Source organism: Vidua macroura, chromosome Z, assembly GCF_024509145.1.
Source record: "Vidua macroura isolate BioBank_ID:100142 chromosome Z, ASM2450914v1, whole genome shotgun sequence".
Lineage (NCBI taxonomy): Eukaryota > Metazoa > Chordata > Aves > Passeriformes > Viduidae > Vidua > Vidua macroura.
The window spans coordinates 43,525,255-43,547,857 of NC_071611.1; the positions used below are offsets into that span (position 1 = coordinate 43,525,255).

A 22,603-nucleotide genomic window follows, 5' to 3' on the forward strand; every position below is an offset into this window, starting at 1 on the left:
CACTGGAACAGGTTGCCCAGAGATACTGTGGATGCCCAGTCCCTGGAAGCATTCAAGGCCAGGCTGGATGGAGCTCTGAGCAACCTGGTCTGGTGAAAGGTGTCCCCCTGTTCAAAGCAGGGGGATTGGAGCTAGGTGATCTTTAAGGTCCCTTCCAACACAGGACATTCTATGATTCTATGCAAATTGTTCTCAGGCTTTACTGATATCAGAAATTTGGAACTGTCATGTTAAATAACAGTATTATGTTTTCACTAGTTTGTTGGTTTGTTGGGTTTTTTTCCACTGGAAAATACACTGTTGATATGATTTGATTTAAAAATTGCAAGGATAAGTAATCTTTTGCAGTTATTAATTTACTCACTCATGTACTCACTAGGCACTGAAGCAGCATGAAGTGATTATTTCCACTACCCAAGAAACAAATGTGCAATGGCACCTGCACATTACAGGAAAAACATTGAAGTTATACTGTGTTGAGGCAGAAATTACACATATTAAGGTTTAAAAAGGATTCAATCAGAAGGCTAAAATACTCTCTTTTTTTTTTTTTTTTTTTTTTTGCTGTCTCTAATTTCCAATGAATTCAGTAGTTTCATACATATTTTCCACCTCCTTTCCACAGTAGATAGTGTCAAACTTATGTATTCAGTCTAGCTGAACACATCTGTGTGGTTAAGATATACTTTCAGAAGAATGGAGAGCCTGTCCGTCTGGGTTCATTTTAAACACTGGATTGTGTCCTGCACAGAACAATATGTAGCTGGGGAAAAAAAGAAATTTTCACTTCTAAAAATGAGGTGAATACTTGGGAGTGTTTGCTGAATTATATACAACTCTATTCCACCTGCCAGCTATAAAAAAATATCCAGTAATCTGGGTTCAGGGCTTATTTTAATTATTTGTCCATGCTTGCTGTTATGCTGATTTGATTTATTGATACAGACAGTCATTAATGCTGTTACAGTAGAGGAATACAGGGTGAACAATTTTATTGCCTAGTCATTAGCTGACTTGAATTGGTTCCAGTTTTCCAAAAGAAAAGGTGACAAATTGAACACCCATTGAATTCTGTTTATTTTTTTGTGACTTAAACTGGTTCCTGTTTCTTAATTTGTACTTTATTTTAATTGAGTGCAGTTCTTAAATTAAATATACTTCTAAAACATAGCATGGGTAGTGATTTTGTGCATTAATGGTGCCTTTTAAATAGATTTCCTTTTTCCATTACAGAAAAACAGATACATCTGTATTAACAAAACAAGCCATAGCAGGTTATTACCTTGCTAAACTGCTGTCTATAATGAATACATTTGAATAAAAATCAGTCAACTATGCAGAACAACATAACGTATTTTAGTACATTCACCAGATTCAAGCTCACTTAAATAACAGAAAGAGTTTTGCTATCAGGATTTAATGTGTGCAATGACAAGGAATTGTGAAGGCATTATCCACATTCATCCAAAATCTGGATGATGAGGGGCTTTTCTACTGCAGCTGACCATTGCTCTCCCTGTTGCCTCTCAGGTCAAGGACCCAGAGCAGGGGCTGGTCCTCCCTGCACGGGAGGTCTTACAGGCAGAGGAGCACAGCTACCAGGCCCCCTGCACACACATAAAGACAACACCATAGCTGCTTTATTTACCACACAACCAATCTGTCTTTACCAAGTGACAGCTAATCTTGGCCTGTGTCTTATTTCTGCTGGTATCATATTGTGCAGCATTGGATCTTTCACGTTTCAAATTGTGTCTCTTACACTGCACCTTCACAGTCAGTCTTTTCACAGGTAGTTTAATCTTCTTTCTTTCTTTCTTTCTTTCTTTCTTTCTTTCTTTCTTTCTTTCTTTCTTTCTTTCTTTCTTTCTTTCTTTCTTTCTTTCTTTCTTTCTTTCTTTCTTTCTTTCTTTCTCTCTTTCTCTCTTTCTCTCTTTCTCTCTTTCTCTCTTTCTCTCTTTCTCTCTTTCTCTCTTTCTCTCTTTCTCTCTTTCTCTCTTTCTCTCTTTCTTTCTTTCTTTCTTTCTTTCTTTCTTTCTTTCTTTCTTTCTTCTTTCTTTGTAGCTGTCTGTGCTTGGAGAGTATTGTCCCATAGAAGAAATCACTTCTGGTGCAAGCATATCTCAGACTATGTATTTTGCCATGCCAGCTTTGGTCATCTTCAGTTGTCAAGGGATCACCCTGAGATCCAGACTTGAGAAGGGACACTTTACAAGCATCACCAACTGAATGTTGGATTAAATTACCTTTAGTGTGTCTCTTAATCATACAGCTCCTGTGGCAGTTGCAGAGGTATCACACTGTGGCAGCAGCTCTCTGGCCACAGAGAGAAACAGACAACTTTCCCAGGCATTGTTCTGGGAAAAGTCTGTGAGAAGATCAGAGAAAAGACGGAGAAACATTTCTTATCTTAACTTGCTGCACCTGGTATTGTGAACATGTGGAATGTGTTATGGAGATTTGTTTACCAAAGGGTGGTTTCTTAATTAGCCAATGGTGATGGTGTTTGGATTGAAGGACCAATTAGGTCTACCTGTAGTGAACTAGGGTAGAAAAAAGCAATGGGTTTCTTAATAAAGAACATGATCAGCCTTCTGTAAATGCATGGAGTCAATGTAACTTGTTGCCCAATCCTGGCCCGCTGCGCTGACATCACACCATTACAAATATGAGGCTTAGCTGACCTATAAATCCAGCAAACATTTTTTGCTTCACAGAAAGAGAAGAGTATGATGCACTATGCAGGAAAAGTACCCAATGATCCCCATTAAACTGGTTTTAAACAGACATGGTACTTGAAACTCAATAATTCAATAGTTTGAATAACACAAGTGTGTAACAGTGTTGTATGCTGGGTTGGTTCAGCTAGAGATTTTAATAAATGTTAGTTAGTTCATTTCTCTGTACCCCTATTTCCCCTCAAAATGGTTTGCTCCAAGTTACTTACCACAGGAGCTTTTACATGTCAATCTTGTAGCCACTCCCTGGTTCTTCTTGAAAGTTCTGTATCAGTCACCCCCACCTTTGCAATCCTATTTGTCCCAGAATGCTGTACCCACCTCTGTTATGTTCCCATAGGTTGCTGTGATCCACATCACTCCCCCTGTTGTCTGTCCCTATTGAGCGAGAGGGATTTCCGCCCCTGTCCACCCGCCCCCTATTTAACCCAATGCTTTCATTGTCCATTCGCCATTTTGCCTCGTGCCGACCTGGGGAGGGTCGCTCCAGCCATCACTGCGACCACGCGGGAAATAAAAAGTTCTCAGGCCCACAGAGCAAAGTGTGCCTTCTCTCGTCCCTTTGCTTCCTCTCAGTGTAAGGCTACGAAAGCTGTATACCCACGCCAGAGCGCTCAGCACTAGCAGGGAGGCGAATGCCTTAGCCCCGGAGCATCCGTGCACGCAGCAGCTGTGGTCTCACAAAGGGCAGTGCTAGCCGGGCTTCCCAGCCGCCTGAGGCCACAGTGAACAAAAGCCACATAACAGCATTTGTAACACATTTCTCTGGCATTTCACATTGCAAGTAGTATGTCATCACTTCTGGTACACAATTAAGAAAAATGTTGCTTTTGCTAGAAATTTAGTGTTAGCCACATCATGTCATGTAGGCTGTATTTTGATATCTTAAATTCCCTTCCTATATAACAGCACTCGGAACAGGATAGCAGAATGGGAAAATGGTAACCACAGAATCAAAGAGTCATAGAATTGTTTAGGTCTGAATAGACCTGTATGATCACTGGGTCCAACTGTAATACAGTGCCATGAGGCAGAGCCAAAACATAGACAAGACCCTACTTCTATATTACTAGTACAAAAAAAGTGAAAATTCAAGTTCTCATGGAAAAAAAGATAACGCTGTCAAAGCACTCTGCTGAGTTTTTTTCTTTCTTTTGCTAAAGCAAATTTTATAAAAATGATGATGCCACAATATAAGCTAAATTACAAAACTCAGCTGTTTTTTCCTGTAGGAATTTAAAGGATTGAAGTTGGGTGTTGCATTGTTCTGGGGAATGGTTCCCCCCCCACTCCGCACAAAGACACCTGTAGCTGTAACCATGTTAGTTTGACCCTTCATTCCTTTCTGGACCCAATTGGCTGTGAGCCAATTGTCCCTTCCTGAGCAGGAGGTTAGAAGAGGCCCTGCTCTTCCAATGTTCGCTCTCTTCCCCTCTTCCTCTCATGGAATAAATGTCTTGGACCACATCAGGGGTTAGAGCCTCTTTTGGAATCTTTTGCCTTAACCCTGAAATATTTCCCCAAAAGCTCTCTCAGATCTGGGCTAGCCTTGTAACTCCAGGGGGCTGCGGGAGTAAGTATGTCAGCTGGGAACAATTACACTATTATGAGGCAGCCACATATTAAGAGCTTACTCTTTGGCTAGTCATATAACTGTTTTCACAGTGATATGTTACAATAAAATTTCTTAGACCTATTTTCAGATATGGTAGCCCCATATTTCTATGAATATAAATAATTACATATCTTCATTACTTGCATTAAATATGATAATTCTATTAAAGCACAGTCTTAATGAGTATGTTTTGCCATTAAATCACAAAGCACAGCAGACAAAGTTGTCCAAATTTGGCAATTATTTCTTCATGATTAAGTATTCCAACTATATATTTTCAGGGCACAGAATAACTTGGAATTACACCAGATGTTGGTCAAAAAATTAAATTTATTTTTAAGAGTAAATTTACTTTTGAGATTTATTAAATTTACTTTTGAGATTTAAATTTACTTAATTTAAATTTACTTTTGAGATTTATTACAAAAAGATTTCCAACATTGTTGATGTAAATGTAAAAAAATGCTTTGTCAGGCAGGCAGAGACCAAATAGAAGAGGGCTTTTCTCATCTCCTTTTGTCAAGCTGGCTAATGACAGTGGCAGAGATCTTAGGTTGATAAGCCTGAAAACTTACAGCACTTCTGTCCTAGTTTAGGGCAAAATTTGGGAGAAGAGCTCTGGAAGAAGCCCCCAGAAAGCAAACCCCCCACGGCCCCTCCCCTACCTGGTTCGGGAAGGATTTCCTCAGAGAGAAATGGAAAAAAAACCTGTTTATTTAACAAGCAAAAACACTCCCCAATACAAAAAAACAATACCAGATGACAAAACCCTTTCACCGTTCTGAAGAGATGACAAATTCAGAAAGTCTCTCCTGGGAGTGGTTGCCCAGCTATCAGTCTCTGGCGCTGGGGATGGCTGCTGCAGGTCACAAAATGCAGACTCTTGGTGTTTCTTGATGTTTCCCAGGTCCAGGTCCAGAGCAGGTTCAGATGATATTCAGGAAAGGGAAAGGGAAGGGAAAAAGAAACAGTCCAGGGTAAAAATTGGACTGCCTAGCTAAAGTAACTAATAAGCAAAAGCAAAAGCAAAAGCAAAAGCAAGCAAGCAAGCAAGCCAAACCAGCCAAGCCTCTCCTAGACACAGACCATGGCGGGAGGTGAGCAACAAAACGAAACAAAACAATCCTTCACTTTCAGAGTCAGTCCTGAAGGCACAGAACATAATACCAGGCATAAACAGAACACACGTATTTGGGATACAAGCACCATACCGTCACCCTAGGACAACTTCTTTTATGATATAATTGATTTGCATCTCTTGCAGTCACTCTTCCACTCTTTATATACATTAGGTTTTGGAGGTTATTTAGTTTCTGCTTAATTTTAACTTTGAATCAATAATGTTTGGTCACGTGGGACACCAGTGTCCATAGTGAAGAGTGTTTTGAGTGTTGCCTGTACTGTGCCTGTTGCTTGATCCATCGTTTATTTTTATGTCTTTGATGACTTGTACATGTTTAGATTAAATAAGCTTTAGTCACAAGCCACTCTTGAAAGACTTTTCTATGCAATTCCTTCTTTGGGTTGTGTTCTTCGTCTCTAGTTCAACATAACTCTTCTAGACCTGTAATCCTGTTAAATACTCAGATGCCACTTTGTTTTATTGTTGTTGTTGTGATTCCTTTTTATTATTTTGTTTATAACCTGGAAATGTTCAATTTGGGGCATTTGTAGAGTTTCCACAATCTCAACAAATCTTTTGCATTGCTACTTGGAAGAATTTGTGTACTACCCATGAGGCAGTATCTTTTCATCTAGTCACATCTTAGCAGTTATGGACCTTTCCAGTTTTTCTAGTTGATTGGACAAAGATCTAGGAAGCTATAAGACAAGTTCCCCAAGGTCCAGTTTGTCAAACTTTGAAGATTTTCTCCTGCAAATTAGGTGTTTCTTCATGAATGAGTGGCTGCCAGGTCAGCTTCCTTTCCAGTTTTGTTGCCACCTCTGCTGTTATCTTCATGCTTTGGCATCTGGTTTCTGTACCCAGCTGTCATGGCTTTTGCTTTTTTGAACAATAGCTGTAATAAGTATATACATATGTGTTCATGTAATTAGTACCTAATAGTACAAACCTGATGTAGTTTTATATATGTGTAGCCTTTTCCACACTGGAAAGTATACACTGTGCTCAAGGACATTTGTATAATGGAACACTTCTTACACAAATGGGAATAGTTAAATTTATTGAATTGTACTGTCTTTGTAAGTGTTGTACATGGAATTCACAAATGCTATTAATTTTCTCAAACTATCACTATTTTATTAATTTAACACCTACTTTGCTTCTAATTGTAAACTGTGTGACCTTTTTGTAATAATTAAAACAGTTTACTGATTAGAGAAAGGAAGTAATTTGATACATTTTAATAATCAGAATATTTGAACTCTTCTTCAGCTATCAAAGATGAGTTGAAATCATTCCTGTTGCCACACTCTGAGGGCAGAACCAAGTTTGAAATAACTGGCCTTTTCCTTTCTGGTTTTACTTAGTTCTTAGTAAGCTCCTCGAAGACATTAAATTCAGCCAATGGCAGTATTTAAATTAAAAAAAGTCACTAGGAATAGTTACTAATGGCATTTTTCATAATTTACCTCTTCTTATGGGCTGCAAAACCTTCTGAACTGTCTGGTTTTGGATTCTAGAAATAGCTAATTTTATGTGAAGGGTTTGGTCTGTACACGTAGGCTGTTCCACCAGGAAAATATTGCTCGAGCACTGGGGATCAGAGCAATCCAGTTTGAGGCAATGCTTTGACCATCAAGGACACAGTCTGGCAGCAGACAGAATGAAAAAGCAAAACAATTTAAGAACAGCTCAGTCTCTAGCAATGAGGCAGATCCCAGATCAAGCCAAGAAAGTCAGAAGAGCAGGTCAGGGTTAGAATCACAGAATCACAGAATCATAGAATGGTTTGCGTTGGAATGGACCTTAAAGGCTTTCTAGCCCCATACTGTCGTAGCCTGAATTGCTGCTAGTGCACCCTAAGCAAACTGGCAGATGACACCAAGCTGAGTGATGCAGCTGAGACACTAGAAGGAAGGGTAAAGAAGCAGAAAGGGCCTTTGCATGGTATCCACAGATGTTTAATTCAGCCGCGCGGTGAGATATTCAGAGTCCCAGGCGTACACACCTGGAGGGTCCAGGTTTCTCTCTCTCAAAGGTCCTGGGGTGACCCCGGTCATAGGGCAGTACAAAGATAAGGGCCAATCAGGGAATAGGGAGGAAGTGGCTCAGGGACATAGGAACAGACATAGGAAGTAGGGAAGGAGCCAATGGGGTGTTAACAGCTTTTTGAGGGAAGCTTCTTGTGTCTCCCTAAACCAGGGAATGCCCCCCAGGGTCTCCACACCATACCCTCCACTTTGGTCAGGGATGCCTTTCACTAGACCACGTTGCCTCATCCAACCTGGCCTTGAACCCCTTGTGGGTGGGACACCTGCAACTTCTTGGGCAACCTGTTCCAGTGCCTCATGACCCTCACAGCAAGGAATTTCTTCCTAATATTGCTGCAATCTGGTCTGGGCCTGGATAGCTTTGGACTGGTGGCAGCTACGTCGGGAATCTGACTAGGAAACTTTGGGGAGAGAGACACACGTCCAGACTAGTGGCTCGGGAACTAAACACTTCAATAACTGGTAAATAACAAACTGGAAGGTGAACAAGCTACACCGGAGCACACTAGAAGAGATAGCTGAAGCTTGGGATCCAGGGTAAAGCAGGGGTAGATACAAATTAGGATTTAGGGTGGAATCAGGGCAACTGACTCCAGGAAAGGATAGGATATGAAAAACAATGCAGGGGTATATTGTCCAATCAAGGGTAATGAGGTAACCAGGAACAAATCAACTGGGTGAGAACAGAGAACTTTCTAGAACAAATCTGCATATAATAACTGGGGAAATTCTGGGACTGGACTTTTTGACTCGCTGTGAGTCTGAAGGGTTTTCCCACGGCCATATTCCCAGCTCATCCTTCACCATGCTGGGACCCCAGAGCTGGATGCAGGGTTCCAGGTGGCTCTCATCAGAGCAGAGCAGAGGGGCAGAATCCCCTCCCTCCCCCACTGCCCACGCTGCTTTAGATGCAGCCCAGGACACGTTTGGCTTTCTGGGCTGGGAGTGCCCATGGCTGGGTCATGTCCAGCCTCTCACAAGTCCTTCTCCCCAGGGCTGCTTTTGATTTGTTCATCCCCTAGCCTGTGTTAATACCAGGGATTGCCATATACCAGGTGCAACACTTTGCACTTGGTCGTCTTAAAAATCTTGAGATTCCCATAGGCAAAGGGAATTCTGTCTTGCCCAGGTCTCTCTGGATGACATTCCATCCTTCTAGTGTCTCAGCTGCATCACTCAGCTTGGTGTCATCTGCCAGTTTGCTTAGGGTGCACTTGATCCTTTTGTCTGTGTCATTAATGAAGATATTAAATAGCACTGGTCCCTGTACAGACCCCTGAGGGGCATGTCACCAGTGTCTGTCAGGACTCTCCGCTGTTGACCACCACCCTCTGGATGTGATTGTCCAAGCAATTATTTATCCACTGAACAGTCCACCAGTCAAATCCATCTCTGCAATTTAGAGATAGGGAAGTGGTGGGAGACCATGTCAAAAAGGCTTTACAGAAATTCAGGTAAATGACATCTCAACTCTTCCCTTGTCCACTAACATGGTCACTCCATCATTCAAGGCCACTGGGCTGGTCAGGCAGGACTTGCCCTTGGTGAAGCTGTGCTGGCTGTCTTGAATCACCTCCCTGTTCTCCATGTGCTGGAGCACAGCTTCTAGGAGGATCTGCTCCATTATTCCCAGGCACAGAAATGAGGCTGGGAGGTCCCTGGTTGCCAGGGTTTTCCTTTCTACCCCTTTAAAAGATGGGCACAATGTTTTCCCTTTTCCAGTCACTAGGGACTTCCCCTGACTGCCAGGACCTTAAAAATACCATGGAGAGTAGCTTGACAACTACATCAGCCAATACCCTCAGGACTCTGGGATGCACCTCTTTGGGTTCCACAGATTTATGTACATTCAGATTCCTCAGGGGGTCATGAACCAGATCTTTACTTACTGTGGGAGAAACTTTGCTTTGCTGTGGGGACTACTTTTGCAGTCCCCATCCTGCTGTCCATCTGCTCAAGATAGGTGAAAATAGAGGTTGCCATTGAAAACTGAGGCAAAAAAATGTTGAGTACCTCATTCTTCCATTGTTATCAGTTTGTTTATCAGGGGATGTGAAGGTTCTTTGACCTTCCTTTTCTGATTAATGCACTTACATAGGCCCCCCTCCTATGATTCTTTGTATTCCTTGCTAGGTTCAGTTCCAGCTTTGCCTTGGTCTTCCTCACCTTCCGTACCCAATCCTGCAGAACCAAACTTCATGCCTATACTTTTCCCAGGTTACCTGTCCTTGTTTCTACTATGTATGTGTTTCCTTCTTTGCCTTTATTTTGACCAGCTTCCCATGTTCAGGCAGGTGTTCAGCTGTTTCCAAGAGAGCACGGCCCCATTACACATGATGGTTACTTGGGAAAGCAAATGCCATAACTCCATACCTTCACTTCCTTCTTCTACCCTCCACTTTACATGCTGAGCATAATGCTGTATGATGTATACTCATGGGAAATTATATTAAATACTCCTTTGGGTCAGTTGTGGTCACCTGTCCTGGCTGTGTCTCCTTTTAGCCTCCCATGCACCCCCAAATTCCTTGCCATAGTGGTAGTACAGAAAGCAAAAAAAGCCTGTGTGTAAGCCCTGCCTAATAATAACAAAAACATCTCTATATTATCAACCCTGTGCTCAGCACAAATCAAAAACACAGCCCCATACTTACACTGTGAGGACAATAAATTATATCCCAGCCAAAATCAGCATAATTACTTACAGCTAAGCTCTGTGATGTGAATTTTTATCTAACAGAATTCTTGCCCTGTGCTCCTTTCTTGGAGTGAATAGCTACCCAAATCAACAAGGTGCTTCTATCACATTGTGCCTTTGTGTTTTCTTTTGGCATGCTTTTCTCTTCAGCAGGCTTTGACCTATGTTGGAAAGTCTAGTTCCACTCATCTAAGGTATATCAGCCAATTGTAAGACAGAGGAAGCTATCAGAGATTTTTAAGGAGAAAAGAAATTTTTTTTTGTCTGTTCTTTTAGTGTCGGCATTTATCTTCGTTTTATCTATTTTTAAATCCGTCACTCCAGTCCTTAGTTTCCCAGTTCTAAATATTTTATTTTGAGGATGTAATTTACTAACTCAAGAGCTCTTTGAAAAGCTTTCTATCTTAATTACTTTCATTGGGAACATCTGCCTAACAAACTTCTGTATTAGCAGAATGTGGTTTTCATTTCTCAGGAGATTCATAGGTTTAATTCCAGGACTCCTTAATCCATGAGTGATTTTGGATTAACAAAAAATTATCCTTTTCCTCCTGTTTCCTTAAAAGTTACATTCTTTAAAAACATGGAATAACAGAACATAGAAGAAAGAAGAGGTCCAGAGCACAGATATTTTTAGCTAGCATCTATTGTAAGTATCTCTGAGAGATCAGGATGAATGGCCTCATCGTCATTCCAGGTCTGCTGCCACCTGCACAATTAATAGATCATATTCATACGAGCGAAGCTGCCTGACAGTTGACCCATTTTGCAACACATACATAAATGTGCATGAGACCTTTATTTGTTGCAACACTGTTTCTGGAGTCAGGCCTTATTGCTGTAGCACCCAAATAAAAGCTGAAGCAATAATTTTTTAAAAAGTGCTTCATTGCAGTTCGTGTTTATTTTATTAAGTTTTATTAAGTTGATTGTTAAATGGTTTGTTCTATTATCCCCCATATTTCCCCCAAGTTGGTTTCTTCCTAAATTGTGCCCTCTCTTCCATCTGTCCCTCAAGGTATCCCCTCCTATATTCCAGACCCTTCCCTGCCTGTCAAGGCAACCCTACCCCTTCTTCCAGAACATTCCCCACCACTCATCATTTGGACCAATCCCCTACCAAGACTTTTCTCCTCCCCATATCCCTGTTGGTTTCTGCCCCTAAACTCCACCTCAAGTATTACCCCATTGGCTGTCATTTGGTGTCCACCCCCTGTTTTGCTGTGCCTTAAAACCCCAGGCATAGAGGTACACGAGGCTGTCCTGGTTCTGATCCCTGGTTCCAAAGTTTGTTGGAACTTCACAACTGGAGAGTCTCCTCTTCCTTCTCTGTTTGGTCCTTGGCCTGCTGCTTAGGAACACCGTCCCTCTTCAGAGGGTGTTGCTGGCTCTAAGGTTCTGCCTTTGGCTTCACCCCAGCCAAGGCAGTTCCCCACACTTGCCGCTCCACTGGAGTAAAGCAGAGTTAGCTTGGGTTCCAGTGCGCAGTGGCAGTGCCTTTTGTTTTTCTTAAAGCTCTTTGGCTTTGCAGAGATTTCTACTACTGGGAATAGGATTTCTGCATCTCTTTGTTCAATGATGGGCTCTAAAATGAGTATTTGTTGAAAGTTAAGACTAAAAGTCATTAATTTGGGCAGGGTCTTATTAACAAAGAATGAGGTAATGGAATATGCAGGGGAAATATTCCTATGTGTGTTTCAGTGGATTCCACTGAACGGCATCCTCAGTGTTACTTAGAATTTCAATAGCTGAAATCCTTTCAATTTTTCTTAATAGTCTTTTGGGGGTTTATGTCAAAATGGAACGATGGGTGGTTTGGGGTTCAGAAAAAGAAAAGAAAGCAGAACTCCAGTGCCAAATGCAATGCTATGGCTTTGAGCTGTCTGTGTTGCTTGGTGTAATGTGAGAATTTGCAGTGACAGCCTCTGCAATGACCACCACCTGCCAGATATGTGAATCACCAGTTATAACCCAAATTCTATCCTTTTCAAACAAGTTTTGTCTGAAAAACTTGTAGTAAGGTTTCTAAAACCTACAGTTTCAGAAATGACAGTATGTTTTCAAGTAAGTGCTTTTTAGTGACTCCAATCCTCATGTCACAGCAAATACCTAATTCTCTTGCAGGTTAAGAAACATGTATGTAGAACTGTTTTTACAATAGATTATCATCAAAATGAGTCATACATTTTTGTTTTAATATATTTTTGAATGCAACAGGCCTTTTATTAAACGCAACAATGCTATCTAATGTATTGGATTTCACTGTGCAGTTTTAATGTACTGCTGGCTCCTATACTTAGAATATTTATTTTTTAAACAGAGACCGAATGGTGGTGATAGGAAGCAAGATACTGTGATTTATGGGTTGCAGAAAGAATGATTTCCACTTAAATTGTGAATATGCCTGAATATACAGATTCTGACCGTGACTGTGGAAATTGCCAACAAAACATGTACAGTGCAGCTACCATGAGGGTAATTGTCATCCACTGGCTGTGTAAATAAAAAGCAATTGGTAATTCCCTGTCCTCAATCAGTCCTGGAAACTATTTTTTAGGATGTGTTTTTCTGACACTATTTTTTATGTACCAAAGCAAGGCAGAGATTATCTCAACTAGGTCAAAAATTGTCTAGGAGGAACTTGTACTGAACATCACAGAGAGAGGTTCAAGAAAAATACAGACTATAGGATCAAAATTTTAGTTAGGTAGTGTTTAATATTATGAACTAGATAAACAAAGTGAATTATCTCCAAAATATTTCGCAAAAATTTGCTTTCTGTATACGTCATTTCTCTAAAAAAATGTAGTTTTAATATAGCAAAAGAGGAGAGTCTTTAAAATAGTCTGTACCTCTGGAGAAAACTTACTACCTCAAGCTAGTTCCAAATATACCTGGAAAATGGTACTTGTTGTAGCAGAGATTCGCCAAAACCAGACTGAGACAATGATGAAACATACTTCTTATTGCTTTGATCTGTGAATTTCCCAACAAAACGACTTTGTTAATGGCAGATTACAGGCATTTGAGTAGATGTAAGTTTCTCTTCACGAAAATTGGATTTTTGTGACTAGCAAAATGAAAATGGAGTTATATTTTTTTATACTCCAAAAGAGGTTCTCCTTATCCTGTGACAGAATATGGCTTTGTTACTGCAGAGATATACTGATTGCAGTGTTTTCACATTACCAATAAATAATTTTCTCTCTTTAATGTATTATTCTAATTAAATACTTGGATAGAATCTGAGCTGAATGTATATAGCTGCATTTTTCATCATGATCTGTAGAATTTTTTAGTATTTGCAAAACAAATTGGTTTTGTGTAATTCTAGGTGAGAGCTCAATTATCTCTGTGCTCCCAGCAAATGAGAATTAGATACCTACGTGCTGACAGGAGATGGATTTAAGACATAATCTTCTCACTGTTCTCTGCTAATCACTTTAGGCATTTCTTTGAACTGACTTCTGTGGATCTTATTTGCAGGTGCATAACTCTTCCCTCACATTTTTTAAGGCTCTCTCATGGTGTCCTGTGAATTTCACTCAGCATTTGAGCTCTTGAGCTAGACACTGAAACAATGCCTGCAACAACTACATTTCCTGCAGCTGCTCAGCTGTGAAATGAGCAACTCTGCCCCTGAAGCATGATAGCTGCAAATAAAGCAGGAACTTAGATCTCTCTTGTTTAGTATCACAGAATCACTGAATGGTTTCTATTGGAAGGAACCTTAAACACCATCTTGTTCAAGCCCCTGCCCTGGGCAGGGACATCTTTCACTAGACCAGGCTGCTCAGAGCTTCATCCAATCTGGGCATAAACACTTCCAGGCATGGGGTAGCCACAGTTTCTCTGGGCAGCATGTTCCAGTGTCTCACCACCCTCACAGTAAAAAATTTCTTCCTAATAGCCAATTTAAATCTATGCTTCTGCAGTTTAAAGCCATTCTCCCCTGTCCTATCAGTCCATGCCCTTGTACAAAGTCCCTCTCCACACTTTCCTGTAGCCTCGTTCAGCTACTGGAAGGCTTCTATAACATCTTCCCAGAGGCTGTTCTTCTCCAATCTAATATAGATCGATCTATCTATCTATCTATCTATCTATCTATCTATCTATCGGAAGAGCTCTTAGTATTAGGACTTCAAAATGTCCCATATCTTTGGAATTTTATTCCAGACTTTTCCAAAATGATACTCTCTGAGTCTCTTTGTATGTAAGATTTTCATTTAGATTATTACAGAAATAAGGATCTACTCACAAATCTGGACTCCACATTTTCATAGCTAGTGTTTTGTTTCTTGCTTAAAAAAAAAAAATTCTCAGGATTTAATCCCACTTTGTTATGAAAATTTACATAGCCAAGGAAAATGACATGTCTCTACCAGAAGATCGTAAGGTGTTTGAAACCTGATCTTTTCTCCCTGTATCTCACTCTATCTGATTGGATTAATCAGCTCCAAATCCCTAAATTGCAGTGTCTCATTTGGGATATACAGTGTTTACTGCCAATTTAGAATTTCTTTAAAACCTTTATTTTTAAAAACTCAGGAAAAATTTTCCAGAGTTTGCACCATGAAATGCAGCTGATCGAGATATTTAAGAGATGTCTTTTTCAACCACACACATGCTATTCATTTAATTCCAGAATAGAATTGTACTCTAGAAGTATTGAATTTCATAGTAACGTTAGTGAAGTGAAAGGCAAACTACATGCTGGTTTTAAAAGCTGACAAATAAATAAATGCCTTTCATTTTGATAGGTGAATGACACCATTAGCTCTTTATGCACCCACTAAAGCTAATAGCTGGTAGTTTTCCTGGATAACAAAAGTTAAATATCAGAAGACAATTTTGATGTTCATGTCCATTTTTCTATGAATTTTCTTAAGTTCTTGAGAAGTCTTATCATTGAAATGTAACTAGAGCAAGATCTGAGGTAGCATTCTGTTCCCACATATCTTCAGGACAAGAAGCTATCAGAGTGAGGTAATGCTTAGGCATATCTCCCCAGAGATCCATCTTTGTGCTTTTCCATACCAAAAAGTTGAATCCGTATACATGGGGAGTACAGTCTGGTACACTCTGGCACAAATTAATCTGTCTTCACAGATTCTTATGACCTAGGACTGGTATAGCACAGGTGTTTCTGCCTAAACCGCAAAAGCTGTGGAAAAAGCATGTCTGGTAAAAAGGGAAAAAAAAAAAAAAAGTACTGTAAGCTGCCTACTAGAAATTACTTTGGAAAAAGAAGTTTGGAAATTATTGGATAGCTAGACAAGTGTTTAATGATCTCATAGTTAGCTAGATTTTAAAATTACTTTGATTATATCCCTTGTTTGGAGAGTGGTTTAAGTAATTTCCCAGATTTTCAAAGCTTGCTGCCTGGTAAAGCCTCCACATTTAATTTCTACGCTTTCAAAGACACCAAGAACATAACAAGTCCAATGTTGTTTTAAATCCCCCTGAGTAAAATTTCACATACACAGTGTAAAACTGTGCTGAGATTACTAAAGTACGTATGTGTTGTTGATTCAGCAGAATTTTAATGTGACATGACTAGTTTCAGCATCACTGATTTCCTCACTTACTATTACCAATTTTAAAAAATTAGGAATGCAAGTGTGTTTTGTTATTAGCAAAGAGAAAATAATCAAAAAAAGGCAGAATAAATAGAAAAATGTAACATGTTTTTTCTTGAATCACAGCTAACTCTTTTGTTGTCATTATTCTGAAAGCCATCAGTTAGTTTTTCTGTCATCTACCATCCCATAGGAGCACCTGTTACTACATATTTTGGCCACATATAGTTAACAATGATGCATGAAAGCCTGGCAAAAACAGATTAATAGCGAATTCTGTCAGGCAAATAACTATATACTGAAATAAGTTGTGTGGGTTTGGATCAAATCCACAAGTTTACGAAGTATTTTAAAACCAAATATATGCCCTTCCATAGCATAAGCACCATAAGAGACTGACAGTTCTGTTTATCTGCTCTTAGCCGTTTGCACTGAATGAGCAGGACTCTTTTCATATTAGAATTCCCATCACAGGATTGACTCCCTTCTTGCAAGATGTATTTCAAATAATTGAATACTCTACTATATTTGCTATAATGTGGATTTTGGGTTTTATTTGGTTTTATTTGGTTGGTTGGCTGCTTGATTTGTTGGTTTTTAAATGAACAGAGATACTTAGCTGAATTTTAAACACAGAACCACCACAAAAATCATCTTACCAGACTTGGACTGTCCTATATGGGTAACACTGTCCATACATACTTGTAAGAAACATTATTTTTGTCAGCATAGCAGAATCAGTTACACGAAGTAAAGGAGACACAATAACAAGTGGTTTTCTGCCAGTCTAAGTGGCCTTTTTATTTATAAATATGTGTGTGTGATCCAGCTGATGTAATGCAAAACCTCCCACTTGTCATGCAGGACTATGGAATAACAGGAAGTATGCAAACCTCATGGTGCCAGAACAGCTCCAAATGGGAATAGGTCAGTGTACCACCTACTGCAAGGCAGAAATAAGGAATGCTTTGTTGTATTGCAAAAGCAATTCCTCACCTTTTGATTTGGGCTGTGCTTATTGCAGGCTTTGGAGAAACTCAATGAAGTCTACTTTGGTAATAGAGTCTCAGAATTGTGGATTTGTTAGTGGCATAGGAATTGCATTTCACTCTGCTAATGACCCAGTTTGTTTAAAATTATCACGGCACAAATAATATAATCTATTTTTCTAAGGGTATAATGTGTAAAGTATTAATTCCTGAGTATCAGGACACAATCAGATGATTTTCTGATGTTACCTTTACGGCCAAATTAATTGCCACATTATGCTGTCAGTTATTAACAGTACTGCTAATAATACACATCACACTAAAATTATATCTAAAATTGCTGCTATTCACATGCAAGTTTTCTTTGGCTGTCTGCTGAATCTTTCCATCTAATTGTTGTGATAGCAGATATTAAATTGAAAGACATTATTTGCTTGAAATTAGTCTTGACTAAATAAGTTTCATGCATACTGGTATGTGTCATTATTTCTGCTGTGATAATGCACATCAAATTACTACTTGAATTGTTAGCTAGGGACAGGCTACTGAAAATGAGCTTTAATTTTTTTAAGAAGAGTGACTTTTCTGTCTTTTCTCCCATAGCCATCCAGTACTTTTAAATTTAAAAAATGCAGGAAAGAGTGCTCCTCCTGCCTTTACCTCTTTTTTTTCCTTAAAAAAAAAAATCAATAGTAGGAGTTTTCTGTATGTCATCTGCAGGAAATGTGTATGCCAATTGAAATATATTCTTTATGGTGGCTCTTATGGGTATGTGAATTCTCTTTAAAAGCTCTATTTATCTCACTTGGGTAAGGAGATTAAGATTCAGGCCATGATCTGCTTGTGGTTTTTTACTGTTTTCTGGGGATCCTGAGATTTATTTAAATTAATACACTGTAACTCTACTAACTGTGCCAGATTCATGAAGACAAGGGAGTGAATATGTGTTTACCCTTCCAGAATTTTACCATTTCTAAAGGGTAACTCGAACCTCTTTTTTCTTATTTTATTAATAAATATTTCTTGCATCATTGACCTTCCTTAAATGCAGAGGGAAACAATATATACATTAAATCTCAAAAAGAATTACCTTCATTTATTTTAATCTTTCTCTTCCTTCTATTTTTAATATATGAGGTTAGTAGTGCAACTCTCCATCCACACCCCAACCACCCCTCATCTGCTTATTTACCACCTACTACATGAAATTAAGTTTCCCAGACAAATACTGAGACATCATTTTGCAGCAACCCTCAAACTCTCATACCTCAGCCAGTCCAAATATTGATCTGTGTAAAGGCAGGAAATTAACAGGTTAGTCCCAGTATTTTCTCATTCTGAAAGAAAGACACTTTGTGGTGTCTGACATGAGCACCATCATTATTCAGCCTAACTGCAGTGCTCGTTCAAGAAGTCAGGTATTCATGAGGAATGAAAATTCATTTTGCTGGAACATGCTTCAGTGCATCTGCTGGCACCCAACTTATTGGCTAAAAGAAGGAAAACTACTGGACTGAGAGTAATAGACTGTTTGCCCCTTAGGAAATACAGAGCCTGTATGTTGATTTCTTGATGTCATGTACATCTTATTTCTTGGGGTAGTGCATGGAACAGTATGTTTTACTCACCTTTGAAAATAGGCAGATTGCCCAGGCTTTTAGTTACTTACTATGGAAAACACAGGAGAAGCTGGAACTCTGTATTTCACTAGTGCTCACAGCTGGGAAACAAACACTTCTTTAAGCTCCCAAGGTTGTTGTGTTAGAAGAGTCCCACTGCTGCTGAAAATGTACCCAAGAGTTTGGAAACACCAGGTGGCCGATCCTGTAGTGGACAGAGCATGAAAGGTAGCACACAGACATTGTTCTTCCTCTGGTGCTTTCTCTGACCCAACCACTGTTCACAGAAACAATCTGCTTCATCTTAGATACACTACAAAAGAAGTGACCAAATGCTGACACTCATGAACAAGCCTTTGGGTTTTGTTTCTCCTTTTTTTTTTTTTTTTAATGGAAAAGAGTTATCTTCTTTTTAAAATTCTTTTTTCTCCTCTAATTTCTTGCATTTGTTGCATTTAAGTGATTAAACCTTTTCACTAGTCATATATAGGATCAAGTATTATAAAGCTAAATGAATTTTAGAAGTGCTATGTTACCAAAGCTAAGCAATTGATATCACTAAATTCTTTAGTATTCTACTACAAGATTAAACATGATACTGTGGATGTCAGGGTGCCATATTTAAAAAAAAAAATCAGAAAATAATTATTTTCCATAGAAAGGATGTAATTTTTACTGTTGTAATAAAAGGACTCCTGAAGTATATTCAGCACATGCCTGTGTAAGAGTTAAAGTAGTTTTGATTTCAACAACCAATCCTTTGCTAAAAATTTCAGCCTAACATGCAAAGTTGGGTTTAACTTTATAATAAATACCTCATTCTTAAATTTGCAGTTCTTGACTAGGTAACGCCACTTCCATTTGTCTCAGTAAGTGGCAAACATCCCCTGCCCCAGCTTTCAGCTACAGACAGCCATTTGGGCACTGCTTAAAGAAACAGAAAAAAATGGGACTGCTCAGGAAATGCTAGATCATAGTGACCCCCTTCCATCCTTATGGAAGTTCTCTTCATTCCCCAATATGTACTTTACATTAACATCTACCATAAGGAATGATGTTGGTTACTGTAAGTATTTGTTAGCTCTCACTCGTTTGTAAATTGCAAAATTGTAAACTTCCTTATTTATACTGACAGTCCTATAAGGAATATTGTGTTCAAAAATACAAGTAAGTTATGATCCTTATATATTTTTCACTGCATCCTTGGTTTGGGTTTTTAAAGAAAATCAGTAAAAGTAATAATGAAGGTTCAAAAATTAACACAGGTTCTAATATCTTATTAGATGAAAAAGGTAGAAAGACACAAGAAGATTATTTTTAAAGTGTGTTACATCCTACTCTTTCATGAGAACCTAGTTTCATACCACTGTGACGATGGAAAAGAGACTTAAAATGCCCACTGTTGGAGAGGCACCCTTTCAGTATTCTGTGATTCTGCTCCTGGCTGATCAAAGTGGGTATCATGCTGCATTAGAAGAAGGCATTGTGCAAATAAAGTATCAAAAGAGGCTAGAAAACAGACTTTGTGCAATCAGACTTAAACTGAGATAGAATGGTATTTGGTTTAAATAATTTTATACTTTATTTTAAAACTTAGAAAAAGCAATTATTAGAACATAAAATCTAGTGTTTTAAAAATTCAGCTATATTCTAAATTCATAAAATAATAATCTCTAGCAGTCATTACTAGGAGTATGGAAGCTATTTGGTACTCAATATGCATGACATACAAGTGATGCAATAATTCTTTTTATGCTATATAAATGATTTTCACCATTAAGCATGCAGATTTTGTCTGGCTATTGTTGATTTGCTGCTACACATTTCGATAAGGTTTGCTTTGTTTTCAGAATTTGACACTCTGAACAGCCAGTTTAACAAATGAAAGAGCACAGACTATGACAGGAAAAAAATTTCAGCAGTGATGTTAGTAGTTGGGTTTGTTTGGAGGACTTTGTTCTGCTTCAGTTTCTTTTATCTTATATTCCATCCAAAAAGTCCCCTGCAGAAAATATTTTCTCCTTCAACCAGTGTCAAGCTTTTACTTCTTAAAATGCATATTCAGAAGTATGTAAACTACAGAAAAAAATATGTTGGTGGCATATATTCTTCCTTTAGACACAACATGTGACACAATATCTTTATATGCTGATTCTTTTTCTACCATGTATCATTTATGTTCATTTAGTACTAAAAAAAGTATCAGATACAGCATTTATATTCCAAAGTTAATATAAAATAGATTTCAGTTATGTTTTATAGGTTATTTACTTAGAAGTTTGTCTCAAGAGGTAAAAAATGATAAGTGATAATGATCAAGTAAGTAAAGACATACCTGAATGTAAATATCAAATATAAAAAACCATTATTCTGGATAATTATGTATAAATGGTAATTAATTGCATTGTTTTCTCATACAATAGCTTGTACAGAATAGCCTATTACATGGTCAATTAATTAAAGCTTAATTTTCCCAGATAAGATCATGTCATGTAATTCTTTGGTTAACAAGACATATGCTTTCTTTGAATTGTCTAAAAAATAAAGAGGATCAGTAATTGTAGATGGATTAAAACCTTCATCCACAAGTCGAAATTTTTGTTGTTTGAATGTTCCTGTCATTTCCATTTTTTCCTGCAGTAGAGAAAAGGTACATTATTCAAAAACAATACTTTTCTTTTTCTCACATTAACATTTGTTTTTCAAAGTCTTACTTGATGTAAGTCAGTTTATTCTCATTGTGCTGAAAAACTGGAGCTTGTGCTGCTGCAGACCCAGACCAGACACATGGCTGACAAAAGCTAGAGCCCATTTCTATGTGCATCCCTGTGCAGTGTCTCTTTAGTCTCACATGTGATGTATGGAGCCCCAGCATGCCAAAGACAATCAATGTTCTTCATTGGGCACATCATTAAAGGAAATTACACACCGTGAGGCTTCTGAAAGTAAGACCTGTTATTGCCAAGAACTCCTTAATGATAAAACTCAAGAAATTTACTGTATTTTTGACTATTGTCACCTCACAGAAGGGGTTGAAAGAATCACGTACTAAATCAGCTACAATCATATTCAGGTCCAAGGGAAGATGGATCTTGACCCTACATCTTGTTTTCAGACTGCTCCAGTGCTATGGTATCCCTTGGAAAAGTGGTGTGAGGCATCTGTAATAAGACTGTCTTCTCTATTCTAACTACCTCTACTCCATCATCTTTATGACCTCTCTCCATCATCTTCTCTTCTGTTTTTATATTTTTTAATATATGCAAACAATCTCGGAATTAAAAAAAAATAAAGTATTATGTTAAAAAAAATGTCAAAGAGCCCCTTTATCTACTCCAGGCATACCTACAGATTCTATCTACCTGCTCTGGTTGGTCTAGGAAATGGTCTGACATCTAAAATATATGTCAGATCAAGCTTAATATGTTTTTTTTTCCCTTGAAGTTCCACGCTCTACCTTCTTCCTTGGTTGATGACAGCTGTACCAACAACAATGCATCTGTAATTGGAGGGATTTAAATTTTAATTTAAATTCAAATTCCAGATATTTAATATCAATGTAATACCCAAGATTCAAATTCTTTCTGTCCAGTGTAAAGGCTTTTTTGTACAGCTGTACAGGAGTGAATCTAGACTAGGTTCTCATAATTCATAAACTGACTACTGCAACATTCTCAAGTCTAATCTTGCTTGCTCACATCAGAATGCTGCTGCAAGATATCTTCCTGGACTTATGAGATAGATTGATAGATAAATACACACATATTTCATTTTCAAGGTCTTTCACAGATGTTTTTGTTTCCCCTCTTTATTCTGAACCAATATTCAATCTCTGGGTGGTTTAAGATACCAACTTCCCTAACTTCTCTCTTTAAACAATAACTATTTTTTTCATCTGCTCCTTTAACTTAGGGGAGTCCTCCATAAACATCTTCAGAAACATTTTTCTGTTTGTCTTTATCATGATGTTTGCAAAACACTTACCGGAAATGCAAGTGCTCATCAGACTTCATTTATCATGATTATCAATATTGTGTGCTTTTGATACTCACACATTTCTTCCTAGCTCTATGTAGTCCACTCCATTATATTTACATTTTTACAATCTCTGAGAGGGACTATTTTTCCCCAAACTGGACAGTTACTAGAGCAAAGTAGTGCACAAATAAGGATGACTTTGGTGATTACCAT

The 22,603-nt window shown here is 38.4% G+C and overlaps 1 protein-coding gene and 1 long non-coding RNA gene across 3 annotated transcripts in view; one reads left to right on the top strand and one right to left on the bottom strand.

The window, feature by feature from the left end:
• LOC128821504 (uncharacterized) overlaps window positions 1-22,603 on the top strand; it is an 80,490-nt gene that overhangs the window by 1,052 nt on the left and 56,835 nt on the right. The gene's annotated exons all lie outside the window — the stretch shown is intronic.
• SLC27A6 (solute carrier family 27 member 6) overlaps window positions 19,971-22,603 on the bottom strand; it is a 37,394-nt gene continuing 34,761 nt past the window's right edge. Inside the window, exon 10 of the mRNA XM_054002625.1 lies at window positions 19,971-21,046. Coding sequence (XP_053858600.1) covers window positions 20,870-21,046 — 177 coding nt within the window. The 3' untranslated portion in view covers window positions 19,971-20,869. The remainder of the gene's footprint in view (window positions 21,047-22,603) is intronic.